Source organism: Hyperolius riggenbachi, chromosome 1, assembly GCF_040937935.1.
Source record: "Hyperolius riggenbachi isolate aHypRig1 chromosome 1, aHypRig1.pri, whole genome shotgun sequence".
Lineage (NCBI taxonomy): Eukaryota > Metazoa > Chordata > Amphibia > Anura > Hyperoliidae > Hyperolius > Hyperolius riggenbachi.
The window spans coordinates 477,240,683-477,255,297 of NC_090646.1; the positions used below are offsets into that span (position 1 = coordinate 477,240,683).

Consider the following 14,615-nt stretch of genomic DNA (forward strand, 5'->3'; position numbering starts at 1 on the left):
CAAAGCTCTCTGAAAAGGTTTAAGTTCTCATCTGTGCCATTTAAACTTGGTCCACAGATTAGTTGTGTGCACCCTCTTTCCCTGAAAATTAGACCTACCCTGCAAATAAGCCTTAGCTGGAATTTTGAGCATTCTTGAAATATATGCCCTACCCCGGACAAAAAGCCATAGCGGAAGTTAAAGAGGAGGGAAAGGTAGCCAGCAAGCAGGGACACAGCAGTGCAGTGCCGATCAGGCACTGATCCTGGCATCTCAGCATACAGCAAGGTTGTTAGCTATGTGCAGGGTTGACCGGGCAGGTGCCTGATCAGTACCGTAGCATGTGTCCATGCAAAAAGGGCGTCTGGAAAAAAAGGGCGCTGGATATAGCCGAAATTTTAAAGGGAACCTAAACTGAGGATATGGATTTTTCCTTTTAAAATAATACCAGTTGCCTGACTCTACTGCTGATCCTGTGTCTCTAAGGGCTCATTTCCACTATAGCGAATCCGCATGCGGATTCGCACAGCCAATACAAGTGGATGGGCCTGTTTCCACTTGTGCGTTGTGTGGAGCGTTTTTGTGTGCGGGGAAAATCTGCACGGCAGAGCCGTCAGAATTCGCTCCCCGTACACCGCTAAGCGAATCGCATACAATGTATCTAATAGGGAAATCGCATGCGGTTTTGGCATGCGTTTTTCCCCGCGATTTCGCATGCGATTTTGCTTAGGAGGTAATGTTAATCTACACAGTCAGTGACATGGTTAAAATCGCCCACCTACTACCCTATGCGAAATCGTGGGAAAAAATGCATGCAAAATCGCACCCGCATGCGATTTCGTCTGCTGTGATTTCCCAGCGATTCCGCACTGCACAAGTGGAAATGCAGCCTAATACTTTCAGCCACAGCCTCTCAACAAGCATGCAGATCAGGTGCTCTGACTGAAGTCAGACTGGATTAGCTGCATGCTTGTTTCAGGTGTGTGATTCAGCCACTGCTGCAGCAAAGTGATCAGCAGGACTGCCAGGCAACGGGTATTGTTTAAAAGGAAACCTCCATATCCCTCTCAGTTTAGGTTCCCTTTAAGTTTTTATGTGAAACAATATTTTTTGTTTGTTATAACCGAAAATCTAGTGCTAAATATGTTGAATTAACGCGAATGAAATGGCAAAATACCATCTATACGAAAACGTTATTTACACTTGTAATAAGCATTGTAATAAAATTGAAGATATTACAGGTATTTTTCTGCAATTATACCTAACTGTACTCTCACACAGAACTCTCCCTATACCTATCCCTAACCCCAAGACCCCTCTTGGTGTTAATAAACATAGTTTAATAAATTGTATATGTTCCAAATATTGTACTGGAACAATACGTAAACCTACTCTCACACAGAACCCTCTTTGTACTTATCCCTAGACCCTCCTTGTGGTGCCTAACCCTAACCACCCCCCTGGTGGTGCCTTACCCTAATTATCCCCACTGCACAAATACCCTTACACACATAGAAACAATAATATATTTGATACCGTAAAATACTTCACTACAAATAACATGAATAGAATAATTTATATATTTTTAATACAGTAAATAGCCTTACAATCACTACAAAATATTAAAATATTATGGATACTAAAAATTATGTTTGTAATAGAATAAATCGGGGCTGTGGAGTCGGTACAAAAATCCACCGACTCCGACTCCTCAGTTTAGGATTCCAACGACTCTGACTCCTCCTATTTGCATATTACAATCTTGTTGATTGAAAGGTACTCTGCAGGAGAATGAGGCGATTCTTCCTCTATTACACATCTGAACATGGATCAGGCCCTAGGCAATGTAACTGTGGGTACATGTAAGAGTGATGTGCAGGTACTCTGCAGGAGAATGAGGCGATTCTTCCTCTATTACACATTCTTCATGCACAATCTGAACCAGGTTTATGGGCGATAGACAACACCTCTGTGTTCAATGTGCACAACATTCTCAGTGGATTCCCTGCAGCTCTGTGGGGAGTGCATATGTAGAGTATAGTACTACTGTGTAACAAAGTAAACCTGAGACAGATGAAACTAAAGTTTTATACATACCTGGGGCTTCCTCTAGCCCCCTTCAGGCTAATCAGTCCCTCGCTGTCCTCCTCCGCCACCTGGATCTTCTGCTATGAGTCCAGGTACTTAAGCCAGTCTGGCGTAGTGCGCATGCACACACTCCGCTGCCGGAGTGTGTGCATGCGCACACCTGCGCAGCACTATTACGCAGGTGCAGAATGCTCCTGGCTGTAGGAGCGGCACGTGGCCGGACAGCGCTGACTGGCTGAATTACCGGGACTCATAGCAGAAGATCCAGGTGGCGGAGGAGGACAGCGAGGGACTGATTAGCCTGAAGGGGGTTGGAGGAAGCCCCAGGTATGTATAACACTTTTTTCTTTTCATCCGTCTCAGTTACCCTTTAATTCGTAGTCCCCAAACCAAATTTTCACAACATATCACATTATTTGATTTCATGAGCAAAGATAGTGCGTACATTTGCATAAATCAGCATCAATGCAGAATTATTTCCATCTCATTGACCATCTCTGTTAGAGACACAGCTACACATCAGGCTTTATTCTTACAGCATAGATGTTATTTAGTGTATATATAAGAGATTCCTGTGCACACATCATATATACTGTACAGTCACAATCAGATATGTATATCTGACTTTAAAAATACGGGGACTGCTTTATTGAAGCAGCACAAGTAACTAACTGATTGGTTTATTTCATTTTTGTGGACTAAGCACAGCTATTACTGTATGTATAAATTATTTATGATGACTATTATCTGAGAAATAAAACATTTTATCATATTTTCTATTTTAATTACAGTTTAAATTCATTAGGAGTCGGTGCATTTTTTTCCGACTCCAGGCACCCAAAATTACTCCGACTCCACATCCCTGGAATAAATAGCTTTACAATCACGTATGCATAAAAATATTAATAGAAAAAGTTATATAGTTATAATAGAATAAATAGCCTTACAATCACGTACGCATTAAAAATCTTAAAATAACGGTAATATTAAAAGCGATATGTTAGTAAGATAATAAATCGAAATACTTTAATTTACGCATTATAATTCTGAAAACAAGGTTAATACCAAACACTATATACTTGTAATAATAAAATAAGCCTGTACTTCTTACACTCCTGAAAGAGAAATGTGAAAAGGATAAAATAAATTAAACTAAAAGTAAGGGCCTGTACACACTGCTGCGCATTTAAAAGCGCATGTGATTTTTAAATCGCAAGCCTTCATGAGAATAGAAAAAGCGCATCACACCAGTGTGTACAGGTCTTCACGGTTTTCATTATTTTTTAAAAGATCTTGCGTTTAAAGAGAATCTGTATTGTTAAAATCGCACAAAAGTAAACATACCAGTGCGTTAGGGGACATCTCCTATTACCCTCTGTCACAATTTCGCCGCTCCCCGCCGCATTAAAAGTGGTTAAAAACAGTTTTTAAAAGTTTGTTTATAAACAAACAAAATGGCCACCAAAACAGGAAGTAGGTTGATGTACAGTATGTCCACACATAGAAAATACATCCATACACAAGCAGGCTGTATACAGCATTCCTTTTGAATCTCAAGAGATCATTTGTGTGTTTCTTTCCCCCCTGAGGGGGGAGTGCATAGCAGAACCACAACACTGAAGAACTTGGCAGCCTTCCAGACACAGGCCGACAAGTCTGACAGGGGAAAGATACATTGATTTATTACAGAGACTGTGATAGTAGAAAGAGCTGCAGTAAGCCAGAACACATTAGAATAGCTTTTGGAACTTGTAGGATGATAAAAAACAGGATGCAATTTTTGTTACGGAGTCTCTTTAAAAAGCGCGTGCGATTTGAAAAGCGCAGAGCGAGCGCAGCAGTGTGTACAGGCCCTAAAAACTAATTTGTAAACGATATTTGTAATAAACCTTATTCTGTAAATAAAAACTTGTTAACAGGATCCCTGCTACTGCTATTTCTCTGGCGCCGAAATGTACTCCCTGGTGCCCAATAGCCGATATGTTGCATTGCAGTATATGGGTGCGCCCTTTTTGTCCACTAGCCATATGCGCCCTTTTTTCTGCTTCCCCACAGCATACCTTCCCTTTAGATCCAGGAAGGAACAGGAAATGTTCTGCTGAGAGACACTTCCTGTTATAACTATAAGACATCCCTGAAAATAAGCCCTAGAAGATCTTTTAGAGCAAAAATTATTTTAAAAAACTGTCTTATTTTCAGGGAAACATGGTAGTGACCTATATTAAACAAGGCAACAGTCATTTTTTACAGTTTGCCTATTATAATTTACTGAAGCTGCCTTTTCATTGGTTGCTGTATGCAAAATCTTTAGTAATGGACTTTTCTGTTTTGAAAGCTGTTGTATTAAGATGTGCACTCTGATTACAGGGAGATTAACATGTGGCAGCCAGATGTTGATCAGGCAGACTTGCCTGCTCTGTGGTGGGACAGGGAGGCTGACAAATCTCTGCTTATTGGTGTCTTCAAACACGGTGAGTTTCCGATGCTTTGGAATTTGCAGCGGGTAGATTTATTTATTTTCAGTATTTTGTTACTGGACAAATGGGCAATTAAGTTCTTGAATAATGTAGCATTATTGGTAATGGATTCCTTGCATGCATATGCAGTTTTTATTTCTCATTTTGTTGTGGCCTTCCACATCTGTCTTTCTGTCAGATGGGGATTGAACCAACTGTGAAGACTCCTTTGAGCTACAGGTAAATGGGACTGTACATTCTGCCATCTGCTTTTCTGTCTGGTTTAGTATTTACCGTATTCATTGCACTGTGTACATCAGATATTTCCTTCTGTGCAATATTTAATATCCTTGCAAATCACACATGTGGTGTTTGTATGAATGGCATACAACTCAAGGTTAAAATTCCACTAAGAAAACTAGGCTAAATAATATATATCTTGTTGCAATGCATGTTTAAAGAAATAAAGCTGCAACCAGCTCTTTAGGGTCCAACTGTTGTTTAACTTTATGTATGAAAGTCCCAGCACTGACTGAAGACACTCGCATACCCCACCCTATATTATCTGACCTCCATTGCAGTAGTGGAAGCACACACAAGCAGGGGAGCAGAACTAGAACTGCTGGTTTTAGGCTCCTATAGTTGAATGTCTAAGGGTGCGGACAAATGTACAATTGTGATTGTCCAATCATTTGCCAAATTTACCACCTCCATGTAGTATGAGAGCCAATACTATGAACAGATTATGTAGGTAAGCTATCCTACTGCATGAAAGTAGTACACTTGGCCAATCAAAATAGGATTTATGTACACACCCTAACAGTTAGGCCCCTCTCACACCAAGGTTCCTTTCTGCTTTTTTGCAATGCTTGATTTGTGCTTTGAAAAAGCCCTTAAAATGAACCTCCAGACTAAAAATCTACTCAGCAGCACTGAAAAGGCTTGGTGTTTCACAGCATCAGAACTTTGTTTTTCTTACCGAAGCCTCATTATTAGCTGCACAGAAGCTAAGCTCCACCCCATCAAAGAAATCTGCCCGGGCACTTTTCCCCTGATGCTGTGCAAAGCATGATGGGATTTCTGATGTTATTGTTCTCGTTGCCTAGCGCACGCAGCTGGGAGGGGTGATCAGGACACAGGACAGTTGGAACTGTGTCTCATGTTCCCTGTCGCCTCCTTTCAACCAAACAGATGGCTGCCCCCGTGAAATCGCAAACATTTGCCTGGTCTTTTAAAATTGGGTGGTAAGAGATTATATTACCTAACTAATGTAACTTAATGACAGTATGTTTGTTTAGGCTGAAGTTTCTCTTTAAAGCAAAGATGAAGTGTAGCTGGGGAAAAAAAGTTAGCTGTGCCTCTATGGAGAGGGGTAATGCTCTGAGGCTGCTTTCACAGTGGGACGTTACAGGCGCACGTTAGAGCAGCCTGTAACGCAGCCCACCGCACAGTAATGAAAAATCAATGGGCTGTTCACAGTGCCCACGTTGTGTTACATTGTAACGCTGCATGTTCTGGGAAAGTGCAGCATGCTGTGCCTTGTACTGGGCTTTAGCTGCGTTAGACTGCTTGCACATGCTCAGTGACTAGCCACATGGCTAATAAATATTCACTGCACTGTGGTGACGTAACCTGGACTCATAGGCCTCAATTCACTAAGCTTTATCAAACACTTTACCGAACGGTTGATAATTTACCTCATGGGTAAAATCTAATTTTGAATTCACTAAGGTGTTATAGATTTATTGATCTTTTTATCAATAAAACATTTGATAAATATATAACACCTTAGTGAATTCAAAATGAGATTTTACCCATGGGGTAAATTATCAAACGTTTGGTAAAGTGTTTGATAAAGCTTAGTGAATTGAGGCCATAGTGTTGTCCGGATCATGAATGAATCGTTCCGGATCTTTTTTGAGTGAATCATGCGGATCATCACAATGAACGATTCGGTTCACAGTGGATGTCTGTCTGGAAGAAGCAGGAACATACAGTGCAAGGAAAGTCCTGTCCTGCTAGTCCTTTCACCCCCAGTCTGCTTCCCTAGTAAAATGATTCAAATGATTTGGTTCAAAGATCCGGATCTTTTCAATGATCCGATTCGAATCATCCGAATCCTTGAAAAGATCCGGACTTCCCATCACTATCCTGGAGCGGCTGTACTAACAGTATAGATAGAGCGAAAACAGCGCACCAAGAGCAGCATAACGTGGCTCAATCTGACGTCCAACTTCAACACCACCATGCGTTGCGTTAGGGGCACGTTATGCGACCTTAACTTCCCCTAAACCGCAACGTTTTGGTGTGAAAGAGGCCTGAATTCTATAGAGCATTCTCAGTCCTCTCTCTCTTGGGAGCCCATAGAAGGCTTTGGTCAAATAACTTAGTGACTTCAACTTTCAATGGGGAAGAGTTGGGGAGCTAGAAGGCTCTGTGGGATTCAGAGATTTCCCTCTGCATAGGCATGTGTCATTTATTTCATGTTTTATTTTTTATTTGGCTGTAGCTTTACTTTAAAGGGAACCTGAACTGAGAGGGATATGGATGTTTCATTTTAAACAATACCAGTTGCCTGGCAGTCCTGCTGATCTCTTTGGCTGCAGTAGTGGCTGAATCACACACTTGAAACAAGCATGCAGCTAATCCAGTCTGACTTTTGTCAGAGCACCTGATCTGCATGCTTTTTGAGTGGCTAAAAGTATTAGAGACAAAGGATAAGCAGGAGAGTCAGGTAACTGGTATTAATTTAAAAGGAAAAATCCATATCCTTCTCAGTTTAGGTTCCCTTTAAGGGACCTGACTCTGATTCTGGTAGAATGAGTTTAAAATGTGATATATGTAAAATAATACAGGAATCACAGAGGCATCCTGGCATTCATCATTCGTGAAAAAGGTTTTTGTATTCAACTAATTTACCTGTACTACATTTAGTTACCTTGTGGTCTTAAGTTAGACCCATGTCAAAACCTGACTGCCACATAATTTGTTGTCTAAAAATATTGTTCGTCCAAGATAAATCCGTTTGGAGATTTGTCCTGTGAAGCATGTAATGGTCCTGTTGACTTCCCCTGCAGGCTATGAGAAGTACAACACCATGCGTGCAGATCCATGTCTTTGCTTTTTGGAGAAGGTTGGTGGCCCTGATGAGCATGCAATTGCAGCAGAATATCATGTGCAGGATTTTGTGGAATTGCCAGAGAGGTGAGATATGTACAAGTTCTAGAGCTGTTTGTCATGAACCTTACCTATTCTGCTGCCAGTGATGTGTTTCCATGCTAATTCGGACGCCGCAGCCAGGACCAGTTGGGCTCTGTGCTGGGGGCGGTTGAGATCAACTAACTTCTCATATTGTGATCTGAGGTCAGCTTATTCCAGATTTCTAATGTTAACAAGGAGCGTCGTTGTTTATAAATACTTTAAAATGTTACTTTTTCTTTTTTTTTAGTGGAGACTTTGATCGCGATGTTGAAGATCCAGAGTACAGGCCACTCCATGCACAGAAAGATCCTGAGGATGAGGTGAGATTAGCATGATTACAGTTCGTATTAAAGCCCAACTAAACCTGGAATTGACAAAGGCAAATTCTGAAAGCAATCCTATTGATTAGTGTAAATAATTAAAATTACCTTGACAGGCGCTCAGGGCGAATTCGATCTGCTATCTTTATCGCACTTGAATTTGACCTGATGAAGCGGTTTTTCTGGCCGCGAAACGCGTTTTCTGATGTGCACAATAAATGTTGTCTATATTGAAAACATCATAACCTTGAATGCGGCATCTTTAAGGTAAGATTATGTTACCTGTAGATATAATTTATTTTATTTTGTTTTTACGCCTCCCTTCCCCTTGTCAAGAATGATGTGGTCACTGCACAGAAGTGGGAGAACATACTCCATGCTGTTCCATACAGACCTTTGTTAATTGAAGCCAAACTTCTACCGCATATTTGAAAATCTTTACAAATTGGCAAAAAAAAGGCTAAAATACTGAATGCAGTATTTTACCGACCTGATTTGTTTTCTTTTTTTTTATTCGAAAAGCCCTTTATGAATCGAAGCCATTGTCCTGATTGTTTCTAGAATTTGCCTTGTACAGTGCTAGGTTTTAGCTTGAAGTTTTGCAATTTACCGTATTATGCAATTATTTTCTAGATGGACCCCCTTATGATGGATGAGGAAATATCTGTGGTGGATGGTGAAGAAGGTGAGTTGTAGGAAGCATGTCCAATTTAGCTCCTTTTCTCTTTCATATCAGAAGGAATAATACAAATATGTGTTCTATAATTGTCACTGCTTCAGTTCATGCTAAAAGAAAATTCTCCTTGTGCTGTAAAATTGTCCGAAATATAGACCGGCAGAGTTTACAAAAGTGACAGTATGCTCCAATTTTTCTTCTTTGCAGCCTTAGCAAGTCTGCTTAGGAGTTCATGTGCTGTGAGACTATCCAGAAGTTCCCACTATTGCAAAATGTATACTGTATCTGCACGAGTCATTACTTGTACGGGGCAGGAGTCAGTTATTGTTACACATTAACAACATTAGCCCATTGTCAGGCAGCAAGCATTGACACTCCTGTGTTTTTAAAGCGGATCTGAGTTGAAAAACTAACTATAACAAGTAACTTTTCTGTATCTCTTATCCAAAGTTTAGATCGTTTACACAGCAAATCTAGCTGCAAACAGCCTCAACAGTTTATGATTATTTATTCCTGTGATACAATGTGAGCAGCCATGTTCTGTTTGTCACATTTCACGCAGACAAGCTCATCTGCATTTCCAGCCCTCAGCCTGTGAAAACTTCACTCCCCTCTCCTCCTCCCCTCTGCCTCTGAAATCTCTGGCCAGTAACCTCCTCCAGCCCAGACTGAGCTCCCATAAGCCCTTGCTACTAAGGCTCAGAGTGCCAAGGCACTCTGGAGAAGCTGTGGGCGAGACTTGTTTAGTTTATATGGATTTAGAGTATTAAAGTATTTGCGTTGAGGAATGCCCTATAAACTATATGAAAGGAACACAATTATGCAATGAGTAAAAGTTTATCTCGGATTGATTGTTCAGAGGCATCCTGTTTCTTCCCCATACGCCACTGCCCGGGACCTCTCAGTCGCCCTCCTCTTCATGCACAAGTGTGGCCGTACTGTGCAGGCGCAGTAGGCCGCACTTGTACACAGCGAGGAGCCCGGCCTTTATAACATATCTGACAAACTCATGACTGACATGTTCCATGGGAGGAGGACAGGGGAAGCCTCTGGACAATGCAGATGCTTCACTCTACCTAGGTATCTGTTTTTTTTTCTTGAAGGTTTTGCCTTGGGTACACTTTAAGCTGAGATAATGTTTGCCCTTTAAGCTCTGCAATTTAAAAAGCTTAAAGTGACACTGAAGCGAAAAAAACCTCATAATATAATGAACTGGTTGAGTAATACCGATAATTGATAGAACATTAGTAGCAAAGAAAATGGTCATATTTTTATTTTCATATATATAGTTTATTTTGTTTTTTAATAACATTGCATCATTCTCTAATAATTGCATTTTCCACAATACACTCAGCATTTTAAATGACCCTTTCTCTGCAGAAAAAAACATAAAGAAGAAACAATGAGAAACAGTTGAGATAAGAGCTTCAAAAGACAGTGCTGTCCACTACTTTATAAAGTCGCAGAGCTCACAGAGGCTCCTTTGCATAGATAACTGGAGTTGTTTCTGTACTGGAAACAATATGAGACTCATATCTGTGCTAATAATGTTTTTATTTCTTAGCAGTACTACACATACAAATCATTCTGTCATAAGTTTATTTTTACTTCAGATTCCCTTTAAGTAAAAGCATTGCTAGTACAGTAGGTAAGCCTTTCTGCAGCAAAAGGTCAACGTTTCTGCAAAATCTACATGTTACACTTGTCTGAGGTGTAAAAGTTGCATCTTTTTTTTGGCTATTGAACCTACTTCAGTGTAACTGCTGGTATGGTTTAAATTGATATACAAGCAGTTTAACCATATTAATTTATGTTTCTCTTTCCCCAGCAACACCTGTTCCCAGTGGTATGATATGGCCTCCGGGGTCTGCACTTACTGCTCGCCTTCGTCGACTTATCACTGCATACCAGCGTTGCTATAAACGGGAACAGCTGAAGATGGAAGCTGCTGAGCGGGGTGACAAAAGGAAAAAACGCTGTGAGGCAGCTTTCAAACTCAAGGAAATTGCACGTAGAGAAAAACAACAGAGGCATGTTGTTGTTGGTTTTATTTTGGATTGGTTTGTTTGTTATTAAGATTGAGAAGCATCCTCACTTACCGCTTTGTTTCTTGCAGGTGGACGCGGCGAGAGGCTTGTGACTTTTTCCGTGTTCTCTCCAGCTTTGGGGTTGAGTATGACCCTGACACGCAACTCTTCGACTGGCAAAGATTCCGTAGCCTGGCGCGGCTGGACAAGAAAACTGATGAGTCACTACTCAAGTATTTTCATGGTTTTGTGGCAATGTGTCGGCAAGTGTGTCGTTTGCCACCTGCAGTAGGAGATGGTGAGTTATTTAATGTGTTTTGTCTTGTTATTTTTCCTTCTCATGTCTCTATTGTAGTTTTATATTTATACAGAAATGTTGTTGTTTTTTCCAGAGCCTCCAGACCCATCACTTTTCATTGAACCTATTTCAGAGGAAAGGGCATCAAGGGCTTTGTTCCGCCTTGACCTCCTGCGTAGGGTGCGTGAGCAGGTCCTCTGTCATCCTCTGCTTCCTGCGCGGTTATCCTTGTGCCGGCCAGACCCAGAGTTACCGGAGTGGTGGGAGAGTGGTCGTCATGATAAGGAGCTCCTTGAAGGGGCAGCTCGATATGGACTTAGCCGCACTGACCTTACACTTATGCCTGACCCTTCATTCTCTTTCCTGAGTTGCCGCCTTAGCTACCTCCAGTCTAGAGGCATGTCTAATTCATCGCGCCCATCCACTCCTAATATTCCTTCTTTACCAACTACAGAACTTCAGGCACCTCATATTCTTTCCCTTTCTTCATCTGTCAGTTCATCCCCAGCACCACAGCGATCTACCTGTTCTTCATCATCCTCTTCATCCAACTCAGATGACTCCTCAGATGAGAGCAACGGAAGTAAAGCAGCCAAACTAAATGGTGAGCAACTTGCAAGGAAAGTTCTGAGTTTATGGTGCATCAGAGATATGGAAACTGAGGCTTACTGTTGTATGCATAAGCCAGTAAAAGGCAGTGTACTCACACTGGTTGGCTTTTTTTCTATCATTCCTATTCCTCTCTCCTTTATAATTTACAGGGTGTTTTTTGCGTATCCTCTATTGATTTTAACCCTCTAACCCCTTAAACTAGTATACAGACCTTCCCATTTTGCATATTTGTTCCATGTGCTTGATTTTAAGGTTTATGGCCAGATGATAAATTAAACTTAGTTACCGTATATCCTTGGATATAAGTCGAGAAATGTATGTCTGATTCACTAAAGAAAAGTATAGGGGTCGCCTTATATGCAAGTCAGACCTGAATTTCGGACTCATAGCCAGGGAATCTTTCTTTCCTGTTACTTACTGCAGAGTGAGCTGCAGCGGAAGCCTTTTAGCCCCAAGTGCCGTGTCCTTGATGCCTTCACCATGCTTACTTCTCCGTGCTTCTGCTCCCACCTCTAGCTATATGCCCCATGTTGCGAGCCGCAGTGGAAGCCGCATAAATGCCAGGTTCCGTGTCATGTGACCTTCTCTCAAGCCCTATGCACTCACACTGGTTAGCACCACTCCAGTTGATGTTATCCTAGGAGGCAGAGAGACGCTGATTACGATATCTAGCATGAGCGCATAGGCTGGCACCCAGCGATGAAAAGCTTTTGCTGCGGCTCACTCTGCGACGGTAATACATGTACTGATTACTTGGTGGGAAGGGTGTGAAAGATACTGGCTGCATAGTTCCATAACTGGCATTCTAAGGATGTGGGGGAGTGGATAATTGGTGTACTTTGGGACCAGGAGGGTTACTGGCCGTAATTGGGAACCAAGAGGCGTTAATGGTTTGTAATACTTTATACATTGCAGCTATTAACCCCTCCTGGTCCCCAAGTGCAACCAGTAACTTTCTTAGGTAGACTTTTATATTGGAGTCATTAAAGAATTCCAGGTTTAGAGGGTCCGCTATTAAGGTTGACTTTTATATCCGAGCATATACGATGGATACCATTTTCAGAAAACAATCAGTAATGACTTATTCTGTGTCTCATAAAAGTTTTTACTTAATGTATACCTGAACTGATGTGACATGATTGCATAAACATGGGAACATATTGTACTAGTCCTAATAATTACTTAAGGACCCTTTCTATTTTGTTGCACAGCAAGTGTTAAAAACCACTGCTGGTATCTGTGCAAATGAGGTAGTGGAACAGAATGCATCATATGTTGTTTTGTAACATATTATAGCTTCTCTGTTATCTATTTTGAAATAAGTCACTCATCAGACCTCTCAGCCATAGACAATTGGTGTATGAGTCAGACAAACATTGGAAGTCAGAAATGCATGTTGAAATAATTTCCTTCAGCCATTTGGGGTGAAGAATACAAAGGTGAGGTGAAAGGGAGATGAAATCCTGAGCTCACCTGTTGCTTGGTGAGGCAGTCTGTCGGGTGACCAGAAGGGAGGCTTAAGAAATAGAAGCAGTGGGTCCAAGCCTGACTAGGAAAGTTCCAGTTCATTAAATGGGAATGCATGCCCTTTTGAGCTTTACTTGTAGAGTAGCACAAATTATTACTCAAAAAGAGAAGTTTATTTTTTAGCAACCTATTTCTCTGGTACTTCTGATCATTTTGACATTAGTTTAATAGTAATAAAATGTGTCTCCATGATGTGCTTAGTTTTTGTTGCCCAGGTTTGTGGCCGTTTGCTTTACGATGTACATTTACCAGAAGTGCTGTGTGTGCTTTCTTAGCAGGTCTACCACACTCTCGCTTGTTTGAAGAAGAAAATCGCTTGTCTCTCACAGCTTCTCCGGCAGACCTCAATACAGAGGACAGCACTCAAGCTGCTCTGGGAAATCCACACAGTGCAGACTGGCCAAAGGTAATTCCGAAACCACAGACAGGTTGTTTAAAAGTTGATGTCTTGTAAGTTCCAACCTATGGTTGGCTTACTAAATGAAGTACTAGTGACAGCCTCTCAATTTCTACAGGACCGTGTCCTAATCTGTCGAATTGAGCAAGTTTGCAATGCAGTTCTGACTGGCAAATGGGGTTCCTTGAGGAGAATCTCTGATCCACTAAGTGACAGTCCTGACAGCATGTCACCAACCCCTGAGGAACGAAGTCCAGCCCCCTTCACACAGATACGCCAAACTCCAGATCCAAAGGAATTTACAGTTCAGATAAAAAGTGTAAGTCAGAGGTGTCTCAACTTGTTCACTTAAAGGGCCTGGCTTGCCGTATGTGAAGACTGCAGACCTCACTCCTGGCAATTCAGCAGCAACCACTCTTATTCAGGTTGCTCACTATGACTCATTTTAAACTCCATCTCTTCTCTTTTTCTTGTGTTACAGGAAGAAGGGCTAAAGATTAAATTTCAGAAACATAAACTGTTAGGTAACGGAGCAATGGAGTCTGTACACCATGCCCATAAGAAGAAAAGTAAAAAGAAATTGGCCCAGGTGAGTCTTTAGCATTAAGTGTTTTAATAATGTAAAGGACAAAAGAATACAGCTCAGTAATATCTTCACCATCTTATGGTGAAGAGTGCCAAAATGTTACATTTTTTTTGTGCAAAATGAGGCTTCTGCAATCACAAATCTTGTTTTGGTTGAGGGAGCCCAATTGATTATATTTATAAATGGCGCTGTGGGAATTCCTCCTTTTCTGCTTAGCTCAGCATCATCATGCTGTACATACTAGGGGGATGGGAGGGCGGGATGGTGCAGGCCTATATCTCTGGTGAGACACCTGCTCTACGCTCTATAAAGTCCGTGAGGCATACTTTATAAAGGTTTATTTGATATCATGTACTTGTAGTTTTATGCAGAAAACAAGCTTTGTAACTGAGACCGGCAGAGAACTAATAAATCTTATGTGCCTGTACTCAGGCTTTATCTGCTAACT

The 14,615-nt window shown here is 41.3% G+C and overlaps 1 protein-coding gene and 1 non-coding gene across 2 annotated transcripts in view; both read left to right on the forward strand.

Annotated features, from left to right (window-relative positions):
• The window catches only part of CHD8 (chromodomain helicase DNA binding protein 8), a 130,783-nt gene that overhangs the window by 101,666 nt on the left and 14,502 nt on the right, over positions 1–14,615 (forward strand). The window contains 10 exon segments of the mRNA XM_068241428.1: positions 4,435–4,538; positions 7,601–7,727; positions 7,972–8,044; positions 8,678–8,729; positions 10,549–10,750; positions 10,837–11,045; positions 11,140–11,649; positions 13,463–13,590; positions 13,700–13,900; positions 14,063–14,170. Coding sequence (XP_068097529.1) covers positions 4,435–4,538; positions 7,601–7,727; positions 7,972–8,044; positions 8,678–8,729; positions 10,549–10,750; positions 10,837–11,045; positions 11,140–11,649; positions 13,463–13,590; positions 13,700–13,900; positions 14,063–14,170 — 1,714 coding nt within the window.
• Positions 7,781–7,890, forward strand: LOC137532883 (small nucleolar RNA U6-53/MBII-28). Its single transcript, XR_011024054.1, has one exon. It is a non-coding gene; the product is annotated as a small nucleolar RNA U6-53/MBII-28 (small nucleolar RNA).